General features: G+C 38.6%; 1 protein-coding gene across 9 annotated transcripts in view; it reads right to left on the reverse strand.

Moving 5' to 3' along the window:
- FMNL2 (formin like 2) overlaps window positions 1-14,082 on the reverse strand; it is a 318,749-nt gene that overhangs the window by 54,404 nt on the left and 250,263 nt on the right. For all 9 annotated transcript variants that reach the window (XM_019522397.1, XM_019522402.1, XM_019522393.1 and 6 more), the window contains exons 7-9: window positions 10,144-10,252; window positions 8,852-8,928; window positions 7,122-7,215 (exon numbers count right to left, since the gene is read on the reverse strand). In XM_019522397.1, the coding sequence (XP_019377942.1) occupies window positions 7,122-7,215; window positions 8,852-8,928; window positions 10,144-10,252 (280 nt within the window). The remainder of the gene's footprint in view (window positions 1-7,121; window positions 7,216-8,851; window positions 8,929-10,143; window positions 10,253-14,082) is intronic.

Below are 14,082 nucleotides of genomic sequence, written 5' to 3' on the forward strand. Positions count from 1 at the left end.
TGTACGTGTGTATGGTGTGGGGGGGGTATATGGTGGGGGGGTGGTAAAAATGGTCAGACAATTTATGTGTAGCTTTGAAAACTCATTTCACTGTTTCAGGGAAATTGATTCTTCTATTACCTGACCAACTTCTAATACTATGGCTTTCAGTGACCTGATTTACCTCTATTCACATGAATGAAGCATCTATGCAGATGTTGAAACAAGCAATAAACCATGCGCTTCCCAAAGCTTACTTTGTTTCCTTGCTGAAGAATATCTGATGTTTTTCCCTTGGTTCATCTTAACCACAACATTTTTTCATAGTACTTTTTTTAGTCAGTATCTGCTCCAGAACAAAGCTATGTGGCCTTCTGGTCCTTCCTTGTTTCTTCTGTTCCATGTATTTCACAATACTACTTCTTTATTTTCACATCAGCTCAGCAAAGCATTTAACTGTTTGATTAACTTAAATGACAGTGACTCCAGTAGGTTTGACCTAAGCATAACCATAAGCACCTAGCTCCAAGCTATTAGATTCACTGTCATTTAAGTTAACCGAATAGTTAAATGTATTGCTGAACTGGTTCAAGAAGAAGTACTGTCAAATGCTCAGAACACAAGACTCAATACAGACTACTTGGCTGTATTTCTGACTTTTTTTTTGAGTGACATTATTTTCTTATATCTTCTGCCCTATTGATACCTGTCAAAATAATTTACTAAATTGATCAATTCTAGAACTTCATTCAGTTCTACATAGTACTTATTCAGACAAATTCTCATATATTTTAAGGGGCATTTCACTTGCTGATATCTGAATGCAACTCCTACATCATGATGATTGCAATGCTTACAGAGTGTGCTGAAGTACTTAGAAATATTCTGTAAGTACTGATAATTAAGGATCTTCACTAGCACTGGGGCAAAATATTTTTTAAAATGCTCATTTTTTTAATGTTGTAAGGCCCATACAGAGCGATTGTTTAGTTTTTATGATTTTTGTTATTTTTATCAATTTTATTGATAAAAATGTTACTGAACTTATTTATTTACCAGTTGCAAGGACTTCAGTAAAAGGAAAAAAAATAACTATTTCAATACATATAATTTTTTTTTTTTAAAGGATGCAGAAATACTTAATTTCAGAGACAGGATTTTTTTCAGAAACAACAATAAATATCCTTAGCATTCAAAAAACATCAAGTACTAATTCCCCTGAGCCATATTTGTGCATTCTATTTCTGGATCAGCTGAATTCTCTTGGCCAGATCACAGAAACTTGTTCTGTCTGACTTGGCCTATTTGTATTACTTTACAAGGTTATTATGAGGCTTCATTGGTGTTTGCCTAGTGTTGCACAAGCCTTTGATGACAAGCGCTGTTTGCATGCAAAGTAAAAAATTTATTGTCTGTAACAGGTACTTAGACATCATCAACTGCTTTCTGCTTGCCATCAAAGAGCAACTACTGAATTAGGCAGCTGGAGCAGCAAATAAATGTGCTGGTGCTTAATAAGCCACCAGTGCCACATGATTTAGACTGAGCCCTCCTATATATTCCTCTTCTCAAAGATTATACTAAAGCAAAAGTAACCAAAAAGAAGCTTAATTCATATTTTTAGATTTTATGTTTCTATGAAGTAGGCATAATGATGAAAGTGCAAGTCACAGAAGGAATGTAATCTTTAGTTTGGCTCAGAGATTTACATTTCAGAGTTTATGAGCTACAGGCAGGATATATTTAAAGCATAGCTGCAGGTGTAGCGCTTACCCTAGATCCCAGTAATGAGACCAAAGCGATTCAAAATATTCCTAAGCATTAGTTTTGTGAGGTGTCATCATCTTTTTCTGCCTCAAATACATTTTATGACACCCTGCCTACATCAAAGGAAAGCCATAACAACTGCTAGGAGAGGATGGACACAGAAGCTGAGATGACACAAGAGATGCCTATTGATGGAAAAAAGACAAAAAGTGAAAAATAGTAATGGAGGAATCATTATAACAATATACAGTGATATTCAGGTCTTCATCTGTCAAGTGATTCTTAACATTAAGCCCATTTGCAAATAAGCTTGTGTGAATCAATTCATCTCTCTCAGAAAAAAGGGAGATATGTATTAACTACTTCACTTTAAAAATGCAAGAAAGCTTATTTTTTGTCAGTCAGGAGTTCTTCAACTCAACACAAATGGGCTATGAAGGCACATATATTGGATTTTACTCAGTCAAGGATAACGTGCATTTATAGTACAGGAAATCTCTAAGTAAAAGCTAACCAGAAAAAGGAAGTCCTGAAGTGTATACTTAGCACTGCAGATAGAACTACATAATCCTAAGAAACATTACCATGAAAAGAGAATTTTCTAGCATGTTTTCCTTTATAAAGGTATAATTTTACATGCACCTTCTCTCAAATAAAGTCCTGACACTGGAAGGACATCAAGTCCAATACCCTGGTCCAATATGTATTTTAAACCGTTGCTTTATAGGAGGTAAAAGCTGCAGTTACCTAATGTTAATCCTTGAGTTAGAATGATAGTGTCAATCTGGTTGGTGGACAAATGTGTCTCATCATTAGTCAGTGCCCACCAATGTTCACTTCAGATTTAGGGAGAGGTTCCAAGGAAACTGCTGTATTCAGCAAAAAGATACAACTGTTATAAATACATATCACACACACCAGCAAGGAAAGAAAGCTCCTTGCCTGTTCTGCAGTTCCAAGAGAAAAGTTGAGCAGAGCACGGTGTTTTGGCACCCATACTGAACATGGGAGGATACCCAGAAAGAAAAGAAAGAGCATTTACAGAACACCTTTCATACCCTGACTATAACTCTGCAAAGGTCTGAGCTAGATACTGATACACAGTGATTGTAGAGGCAAACACAGAAGTCATTATGACCTCAGAAACAGCTCTGCCCAATTCTAGATGTTGGAACTGGTTTCACTTGAAAGAGTGAATTCTAGCCAAGGCACCAAAGTTATCCATACTCCTTCTGGGAAATGAAGAGTGCCATAGCATCTTTAATTTCCACTTGCACAACCACAAGGGAACTGGCCCCAATAGCCTACGTAAAAGACACCACTTCCAACAATGCACAAGCCTCTAATGCTATTTTGTAGTGCCAACATTGGGCATAAGCCTAAAACTCTGCCTAGAAGTGAGAATGCTTCCACATAAGCCACATCCTTGGCAGTACCTTACTAACAGCTACTTAATCATAAACCATTTCAACATGCTTTTATTGGGCTTATGTTCTCCTTCTATTGATTTGGTTGATTTCTGTTGATTTCCTGTTCTCCTTCTGCTGGTCACAAGCGCACCTTCGTAATAACAGAATGTTCTTTTTAGGGGTGAATTATCTCAACGCCAACCAATAAAGAGTCTTCCGTATTTGGAGAGCCTTAAAAAATAAGTAATAAGCAAATAAAGTAAGTGCACAATAATGCAGGGTCATTTATCTCGGGGAATATATACTATGATATGGATGGGCAGGTGAATGTCTGACAGCTGGATCCCAAAGCAAGAGCAAACAGGGCATGTTTTTGCTCACACTTAAATCAGTGAGAACTGGGGCATAAATGGGAACAAAAAGGGACATACTTTTATGACACAAAGTTATAGCATGCAACCTCTAAAATGAACATTTTCCTTAAATGTATCAATATAAATTTGATTTGCTCATAAAATCCCAACAAGTACTGCGCAAACTCAAATGTTAGGAGAATCGTATAAAACATAGAACCAATTCTTATAATTCTGTTGGAAACAGCACAAAAGACTCAGCGGTATGCACATAGAAAGCTATCTGTAAACAAATGCATGTAGGAGTCACAGTAAAGATGAGAATTCAAACACCATTTTCCTTCAGGATGAGATAGTGGCAATAAGAGGCAAAGGCAAACAAAACAGGCTAAGGGCTGGAATCAATTGAAAGGAGAAGTAGGCGTTGCCGGGTCTTTGGTTAAATTTGAAATGTAGTATAACTTAGTCAAATAACGTGAATAGGAGGTCTTCCTCAGAGTGGGCTGAGAAGTACACTCTGGAACTGCTTTCTGTTTAAAATGTTTAAGTAAATTCTGCTCATTCTATGATGTACACCCAAAACCAAGAAGCTGTTTCCAGTATTACCACAATATACTTGTAATCCTTCTATCCGACAATATTTTAGAGGCTGGATTAGACTAGATTACACTTTGAGAGCTGCTGGAACCAAACCAAAACGTCTGCTGGACTTCCTGCCCAACTTAATCCCTCATAAATAAACTTGACAGACCTGCATACACCAAGTTAATAAAGTACAACATGCTTTTCTTCTGACACACTGTGGTCAATAACACCGGGACTGTTATGAAATCTTAGTGGTGGAGAAAGGACACACAATACAGTGCAAAAAGCCACCTTGTCCAGAAGGAGATGCAGATAAGACTCCTTACAACTTCATTTAGGCTCTCTTCTTCCCTCCTTCTCTTAGATCTACTTTTCCTGAAAATTGGTTCCTCACTTATGTAAATGTCATGAAGAGAAGAGAAAAGATCCAAAATTTGGATGAGTCAGAGGTGACATCACTAAGAGAAACTCCACCACAGCAGGACTATGCCACCGAGTGCTACTCTGCTACTACACAGTAGTTCATAGGCTATGGAACAGAGCTTGGCAAACAGGCCCACACACTTCAAAGACTAACCTGTACTTGCTTACATTCAGCATCCAGCAATTCGTCAAAGTTACTGAACAATACAAACAGCAGAATCTGATAGAAGTGGAGACAGATAGGAAAAAAAGATACTGATCACTCCTTTAGGACCATCAATTCTTTCCTACAATACAAATAAGGATTTCTCTGTCTTTTTATAGTAGCATTTTTGAAAAACTGAAATTGATGCAAATGCTTTTGGCTAGTATGATGTCATCTATTCAAAACAGTAGGCCCCGCCCCTTCACAAATTTGGATTCGCTCGAATTAAAGCAATTGTATGAAACATATTTTTCTAAACTACAACAAGCAACATATCCAAAATAGTGCACCCTTTTCCATCATCCATTCTAAATAACACTTTTCTGTTTGACTTTCATTTCCCTCTGAGTGAACAAGATTCATGGCTGGGGTCTTTTCCCCTTCAGCAGTGTGGTGTACTTAAGCTTTGGTTCGCTTTTCAACTTCTACTGTACTGCACCTTCTTGGCTGTTTCAAAACACCAGCTCTCAGCTGTGACATTGATCTAATTATTCTACAGAAGACAAATAGGCCCTTGAGCTATGTCCACAGGTAACTCCAAGTAAATCGAGGCCTATCTAAACAGGGAAATTGCCAGTGCACAGGAACCAATACTGAGCATGGTTTCAGTTAAGGACAAGAATAGTTTAACAGCCAGGATATGGAAACCCTAAACTAACTCACAGTTGTTTCACTATCCATAGGTGGAGCAACCATGTTATTAGAAACCATTTTTTAAATGGATTTTTGGAAACTGTTCCAGATAATCTACACTTTCCTGGCAGAGTCAAAGACTAAGGGCGAAATTCTGCCCTTACTTGTTTCTGTGTAAACCTGAAATTGAAACATCCTATTATATGCAAGAGCAGCACTTGGTCTGAAGTCCTGTTCTCTGTATTAAATAATTGTAATGAGAGTTCAGACTAGTACAAGCCATTTTACAGCAAGGAGGTGAAGTGGCAGAAGTTTAGCTTGGCAAGTTTAATAATCTGTCCTCAATTTTTATGTTGCGTCTTATGAAAAAAAAAATACTGAATTTGTGACAGAGCTACAACACATAAGCAAAAAAAGCCACATAAATATTATTGAACTTACAGTAATATAGTCCAGTTTTAAATACTGTAAGTCTGTCATACAATACTTTTTTATGTCAATGACTTAGAGACTTGTGAATGAAGTATGAATGAATATATAAATTATGAGCACAAGCCCTGAAAGCCAATTCTTCCCCAGGAGAAAAGTAGAAAAGAAGAGCACAAAGCAAGAAATAAACATCCAAATCAGGCAAATAAAAGAAGAGGGTTTAGAGAAAAAAATTCCCAAAAAACAAAATAACCGCCTTGAACTATATCTCCAACTGCACAATCCAGACAGCTCCGTTACAACAGAAGTACTATGATAAGAGTAAATAAACAACAGAAGAAACGGAAGTCTGGCTAAAAAGTATTTAAAAATATCTGCAAAAGAAAAAAATGGATGATGGATGATTTGAACAAAAACCAAAAGTTCTATGTAACGAATAATATACAATCAAATTATGACATGCAATATATATAATTCTCTGTAGAGAGGAAATGAATAAGGTTTACAAATTAGTTTGATAAGCAATATGCTAGATGCCTGATATGTCTGTAACCATTAACAATGACTTCCAAAGGAGTCTCATTGCTTCTATAATGGTAGTATATACAAGTCATAATATAACTGCAGTAAGCCAGGCAGAATTTTACGTTAGAATAATAATGCCATACATGACTTATTCAGCTGTTTGTATATTTAAAGCACTTTGCAAACATTATTCAACTATTACCTTCAACAGCTTCATAAACTATAGCTATATTATCTTTCCTTCCACAGAGGTGCAAACAGATGTTAAGTCACTTGCCCAAGGCCACCAACAAACAATGAAAGAGCTTAATTAAAACTTCCCAGTTCCCAGTTCTGTACCTACACCACAGGGCCATGCTTTTTCAAACTGTAAATGAAGCACCTGATTTTAATAAACCAATTTTAAAATACTATTATTCAGAAGCAGTTCTCTATCCACATTTTATGTACAGGCACAAATGATATCACTTATCTCTCTAATTACCTAATATCCTTGTGCAATCATGCAAGGACATGTGTAAATTTTACTAATTGCATTCCTGCATAGTTCTGTTTATAAAAACTATGCTGGCAATTAGGGATTGTTTGTTCTTACAAAGTTAAGGTTGCAAACATGGGGAGAATGGCAGAGATTAATTCCAAAATCATGCCTCTGTTAATTTTATTGTATCTCTGTTTACGGAAAAATTAAAGGCTCTCCATACTAGAGAAAATGAAGGTAAACCATAAAGCCTCTTAATCAGAAACTGAGATGGGTACTCTAAAAGAGCTATGGGCATGCACCACAGATTCTGATGAAACAGAATAACCTACCTCCTTAAAGTTATCAAAGGCAGATAAAATGATTTCATGTCCTCCTCTGACAAGACAAACAGCTGCTAACAGTTCTAAGACGAGGGCTTTTGTTCTGTTAGGAAAGGAAACACAATAATCAATTACAAAAATGTGATGAATCAGCTTCTCCCTCATTTACAAGATGGGTGGGATGCATTTATTTACGCTCAGAATATTTTTAATTTGTAACTACTGCAATAACCCGATCCTGCAGGCAGAAAGATGTCAAGTATATTCAGATCAAAGAAATGAACCTCTTAGGATCATGTACTTCAAGTCTCCATCTTTGCAGTTTTTCTTATTTAAATGCTTACCAATAACAAATTGCAAATCATGGTTCTGAAATTTCAAGGAAATTGATATCCATTATATAGATCTGATGATATAGCTGATTATACCAGTCTCCCATAATTTCTATTCCAGGAGATGATACTTTTGTAGACATTTTAAAAGGAATTGGTTTGTCAAATTAGGGTATATCATTCGCAGAAATCATTGGTTGGAATTTTTTTCAACACGATGGAGCTTCACTTGCATAGTACATGCATTTCATATCCTAAATTTAACTAAAAGAAGAGAAGGGGAGCCATAGCTTCCATGAGAAAAACATTTCAAAGCCTTTTATTCTACATAACAACAACAAAATCCCACTGCTTTGGTCAAGGTACTGTCACATTTCATTCAGTTTTACCTTTTATAAACTAAAATAATGTTTCAAGTTTGGTTTCAATAGACAGGCAATTAATCTCCAGAATCTCCAATTTCTGAGGATCCAACTCATGGTAACTGGGTATAGGAAGAGCATATTTGGGAAGAAGCAGTGAATGCAATGATATGGAGGAGTGGGGTATAGTGTTCAGGGCCCAACTAAGAATAAATGCCTATTGTGCCAGGCACATTACAAACATGGAATAAGGGACAGCTACTGTCTTAAGGGGCATTTATATACATACATTTCCATCCCACAATGTATCACAGATCTGCTGCTTCTGAGCTGAGGTGAACTGCACTGCACCGCAAGCAATTGTATAAGTAGCAAAATGTGCATCAACGTGCACAAAATGGCAGCAGAGCGCTTTTGAACTAAAGCGCCTCTGACGTGTTTTAGTTCAAAACCATACCACCATCATTTTCTCAGCACTAATGTGCACTTCACTGCTTATGCAACGGCTTGTGCTGCAGCGCCAGATGCTTTTCAAAGCGCCTGCTGCTGCAGTGCATGCATGTGTACAAATGCCCAAAGAGTTTACCACCTAAGAACCTTTCCATTTAAGTAGTAATGATGCTCACTTACAAATAATTCACACAATTCTAACAGTCTACAGTCTTTCAGTTCAAGAAACCTCAGATGAAATTCTGGAACTGCTGATTTCAATGTCACATTGCCCGTTGACTTCAACAGTGTCAGCATTTCACCCCTGGCTGTAGTATAACTACCCTAGATTAAAAGCCCACAATACTTTACCATGCACAAACGAGCTACAGCTTTACTAGATTATTTTAGCACAGTAACTTATCAGTAATTACTACAATAAGCACATCTAGTTCCAACATGCTTTTTAGTGCTTATATATTGAAGGGTTAATTAAATTTGTTTTTACTGGTGCAAAAAAATCCCCATATGTAAAAGTGTCTTCAAAAACTATCACAAATGCAGTGTATTCTGTATGTATTTACCTCTCAAATCCCCCAGAGAAAGTATACCTTACCTGGGATTCTTGTTGTTCAGACTCAGTGCAATTTCATTAACAGCATGTGGATGTGACATGACCATATTGAAACCATACTGAAATGGGAAGGAGAAACTCTGTTTCAGTTTTCAAACTTCAATTATGATTTAAAAAATTCCAGTAAATTATAAATCTATGACCAGATCTGGCAGTCTTCCTTAGCATACTATGTCAAACAAAACTTTGTCAAATTTACAGCATCAGTCAGCACATTTAATATGATACATACCAACTATGCTTCCCCCAGAAGTGTGAAAAATACTCTTGGTTTGGCTGCAAGTCAGCTAACAAACACAGAATCTCCCAAACTTTGTTATATCACTGCCATTCCCTCTTCCCTTTCTTTTCCTTCTGTTTTCCCCTCTTATTTTGAATGTTGTTTTCCATCTGTGTCATTTTCTCTTCACAGCGATATTTCCATTCAAATATACAGAATCTATATTCTAATGTACACACACCTCTACATGATGACAAACAGATCATTAGCCACACCTTTCCTATTAGAGATGTATGACACTAGACCAATTTATACCAGCTGAGGATTTCTATTACATGGATATAAATCTGGAATAACTTCATTGACTTCAAATACTCCAGTAAATCCCATTGACATTAATATAATCAAAAACAGGATTTAGCCATGTGTGCTGGAAACAGGCTGCACATGGCAAAACAAAGAGGATGCTCATGAGAAGCTCTGTTTTGGAAGCACATAACTGTAAATGGTCATTATTTTCATGAAAATCCTGAATCTCTGAAGCCACTAGAATGTGCTGTATGACCACAACATCATACTGAAGAAATTCTGCAATGAAGATGAATGTTAGTCTAGCTTACTTTTTCCTTTGCAATTTTGTTATTGCCTTGTTGTAAGCACATATAACATTTCACACTATTTTCCATTTGCATAAGATTCTACCTCTTCTATATAATCCCCATGAAACTTCCCATATTTTAAGTCTACATATTGGGCCAAATTCTAATCTGTTATAGGAATCTTGCCCCATTAATGGGAACTACACCATGTAACTGAGTACAGAATTTGGCCTAGTCTGTCAGTATTGTTAAAAAGAACTGTCGAAAATCAAATACATTCTATATGGTTGATAAACAATGACAATAACATGCAGAATGTGCTGCCTAATTAAATGAGAATTCAGCTTTTAGAACTTGTATATCTTAAAAATGTATACCTACCTTCTCCTCCCTCCCCAGTAAATTAGTTATCTAGTAATTTAATTAGGTGATAAAAATAATAGAAAGACAAGCACCTGGTAATTCATAATGGCACGTAAACACATGATGCAGACATGAACATCGTCTTTTTTACTCACTAATCTTGAATTTTTTAGTGTTCTTCTGCTAGGCAAGGTATTATACCTGCAAAGAAAAGAACAGAATTTCAACAGTTGCATAGCTCAACTTTTTAGGTAGTAAAAGCATGGAAGTAAGAATTTTTCTCCATCATTTCCTACTCTAGTGCAATCTACAATCAACTGACTATAAACATTCCATGCAAGGGGGGTGAGGAAGCACAGAAACCTCAGCTTTACATTTTAAACCTTATATCATATGTTGCTTATATAGCACATTCTCCTCAGCTGCTTGCACGGGAGATTGCAATGAAGTTCATCTGACATTATATGATACTTTTTGATGCAACAGTAGTACATTAAGAGACTTATTTTCATCACATCTTAATGTAAGAAATTCTATTGACTTCAGTGGGACTTCTCAGGAAGAGATGGAAGGAAAGTTCACTTGAGCAAGGGCTGGAAAATCAGTTTTCTAAATGAGAACTCCTGTGGCTCAAATATTGCTGCTCTTATTAAGTGTCTATTATACACCTCCAGAGGTGAATGGAGGCAACAAGAAAGCAGACCTATCTCTGGAGCAAATGAAGCAGTGAAGGCTTTAGTTTACTGCTGTTTTTGTGCTCTGATATCTCAGCATCTCTTCAAACCTTAGCACTACATCAGAAGTCATTGTCAAAGTGATCTGTTAATCACCGCTGTGTTACTTCAGGCCCAGCAAAACCACATATTCAATCCACATGCATTCTTGAACCTGCCAGATAGTAGTGTATTTCTTATGCACACTGTGTATTCTGGTGTGGAAGGTGGGTTGTTTGCTCCACCCATACTGCAGCAACCCTTCTCTGTGCTAGTCATGTTGCTCCTGACTGCTTATGCAATAAGGAAGTCAAGGTGATCACGTGGTTATATGTGTATGTTCTGTATTCCTATATGCAGTACTTACCACAAAAGTTGCTAGTGTCCTGCTTCCTACAATACATTCTGTGCCATTAATACCTAATGTCCCCTTAGCTGTTGATCACTGCACACAGAGCAGACTACTACTGTTGAGAATGAGGCAAAAATCAGTGTAATCTATTAGTACAATTTAAAACTGAGAGGCTGTTACAACAGAGAGAGCATCTTCCCAGGGGCTGGCTCCACATTCCCTGTATGCAATGCACAGAATAGAAGGCCTGGGTGTTTGAGCAGTTCAGAACTCACACACTTCTACTACTAATGTATTCCTGGCCCACTTCAGTACATATCTTTTGTCCTCCATTACATTGTCTTCATTAAAATCAGCCCTTTACACCGTTAGGGGATACCAAAGTACTTTTCATGATATTACTAATGTGCTATTAAAAGATTAAAAACTGTTTACATTCCTTACACAGTAAGAAGCTCCCGTGGAGAAAAAAAAGCAATTCAGGGGTGAAACCCAACTAGCTGGGTAGGTAAAACAGAAACCTTCAAAACACAGGCAAGTGACTTCATGCTTGGCATTACAGCTTTTACAAATTAGAACATGGTTCTTGTTTGATAGGTGGAAAATATTCATAGAGAAAAAGAAATTCAGATCTTTGTATTAGTATACTTAGCACTTTAATTTTAAAAGTTGCGGTTGTCTTTCCCAAACCACAACTTGAATGCAACTGCAAACAAGCTTCTGAGTTATCTAATGCTGGCTGGTACCTTTCAAAACAATAATCATACAGCTAGCCCAACAAAAACCATATTTAATCTGTTTAGCCTACAACATGTGTATTTTTGTTTCTTTCTTCCCTTTATATTTTTTACTTCTTCAGTAATATTGTCATAAAACTAGTAAACTAAATATTAATTGAAGTTCTTTCTTAAGGAACAGAAATCAGTATGAAAATTGTCCAATGAAAACCAAAAGGCCAAGAAACCCAACAAAGTGTTTCTAAGCCCTAAGTACTCTCCTAGCCAATACATCACAGTTAATATTATTTTTCATTTTCAGTTCCATTTTAGCAAGTGGAGATGGCAATATGTCACTGAAATTAATTTTTAACAAGAAATTAATCTCTATTAGCTCAAAAGAAGACCTAATAAGTCTGACAATTGGTTTAGTTCTTATCTTTTACAGCTATTCTCAGCAGCCAAATGATCCAGATCAATTCAGCTCATAGCTAAATACAACTAAAGGTTATAGCTGGGCATTTTCTTACCTTTAATCGTTATGATAGTACCAAATAAGCACTAGTAATAGCACGCAAGCCAAGTTATATTGAACTACCATATTTGCTTGATGACCCTGAATGTAAGCCAATCCCCCAATAATTACACCTACACACAAAAAATGTATTAACATTTTCAGTGTATGAAATCTAATTATTGGAAGGTAATCTTAAATTTGTCCGTCCCCTGCTTTCCCTTCCACTATTGCAGGTGGTTGGCAGCAAGGTGATGAGGGGGGCAGTAATGAGAAAGGTAGTGGGGGACAGATAGTGGAGAAGGTATGGGGGGGAAGGTAGAACAGGCAAGGGGAGCAGGTGGTAGGGGCAGGCAGTTTGTAGGTGGTGGAGCATGCAGTAAGAGAGACAGGCAGCTTGTCTCCCCCCCCGCCTTACCCTCCATTGTGCGTGTCCTCCCTCCCCACCACTTATTCTCCATTGTGCTTGTCTCTCCCCTGCCCCCCACCCCCCCGTAGCCTCAGGCTGTCCCAATTCCCCCTTCCCCTGTTCCCTTCTCCTCCCTCCTCCATGCCACTTCTGCAACAGGCAGCCTCAGGTCCCTGTCCCCCTTCCTCTCCCCCTGCCTCACACCCGAAGTCTCTCCTCCCATCTGCCCCACAGTTATTCCCCCCCTTTGCTCTGCACCACCAGACTTACGCCTGCTAAATGGAGCATGGCTCTGGCCCAGGCCTATGGAGCCGGCACTGGTGTTCCAGACTGGCCTCACAGGAGCAGTGGCAGGGTGCCGGCTCTGCCACTACAGGGCCAGGTTGGAGCCTGCCAGTGTGGAGCAAAGGTAAGGAGGAATGTGGCAGAGGAAGAGAGAATGGGGGAACGGGGGCCACAGGAGAGGTGTGGCAAGGCATGTAGAGGCAGGGGGGGAAGTGTGGCAGGCAGCAGCTGTGGCGCCAAGTTCCAGTTCCAGCTCCAGCCCCAACCCTAGGTTGAAGCTGGAGACACAGCAGCTGCCTGCCCCCCTACTTCCTCGTGCTCAATTGTAAGGTGAGGGGCTTCCTCCATACGATTCATAACTTCATAGAAGTTAGGGTCAGAAGGGACCTCAATAGACCATCAAGTCTGACCCCCTGCATAGGCAGGAAAGAGTGCTGGGTTCAGATGACCCCAGCCAGATGCCTATCTAACCTCCTCAGGGTAGGGGAGAGCACCACCACCATAACCTTCTCCCCAGGGTAGGGGAGAGCACCACCACCCTTGGAAGCCCATTCCAGATTTTGGCCACTCTAACCGTGAAGTTCTTCCTAATCTCCAGTCAAATCTGCTCTCTGCTATCTTATGGCCATTATTTCTTGTAACACCCAGGGGCGCCTTGGTGAGTAGAGCCTCATCAATTCCCTTCTGTGCCCCCGTGATGAATTTATAGGCAGCCAAAAGGTCACCTCTCAACCTTCTCTTGCAGAGGCTGAAGGGGTCCAGGTGCCCTAGTCTCTCCTCGTAGGGCTTGGCCTACAAGCCCTTAACCATACGAGTGGCCCTTCTCTGGACCCTCTCCAGGTTATCCATATCCCTCTTAAAGTGTGGCGCCCAAAACTGGACGCAGTACTCCAACTGCGGTCTGACCAGTGCCTGATAGAGGGGAAGTATCACCTCCTTGGTTTTGTTTGTCATGCATCTGCTGATGCATGATAAAGTGCCATTAGCTTTGCTGATGACTTCGTCACACTGACGACTCATGTTCATCTTGGAGTCCACTAGG

This window comes from Gavialis gangeticus, unplaced genomic scaffold (genome assembly GCF_001723915.1).
Source record: "Gavialis gangeticus isolate Ggan-Ray unplaced genomic scaffold, GavGan_comp1, whole genome shotgun sequence".
Lineage (NCBI taxonomy): Eukaryota > Metazoa > Chordata > Crocodylia > Gavialidae > Gavialis > Gavialis gangeticus.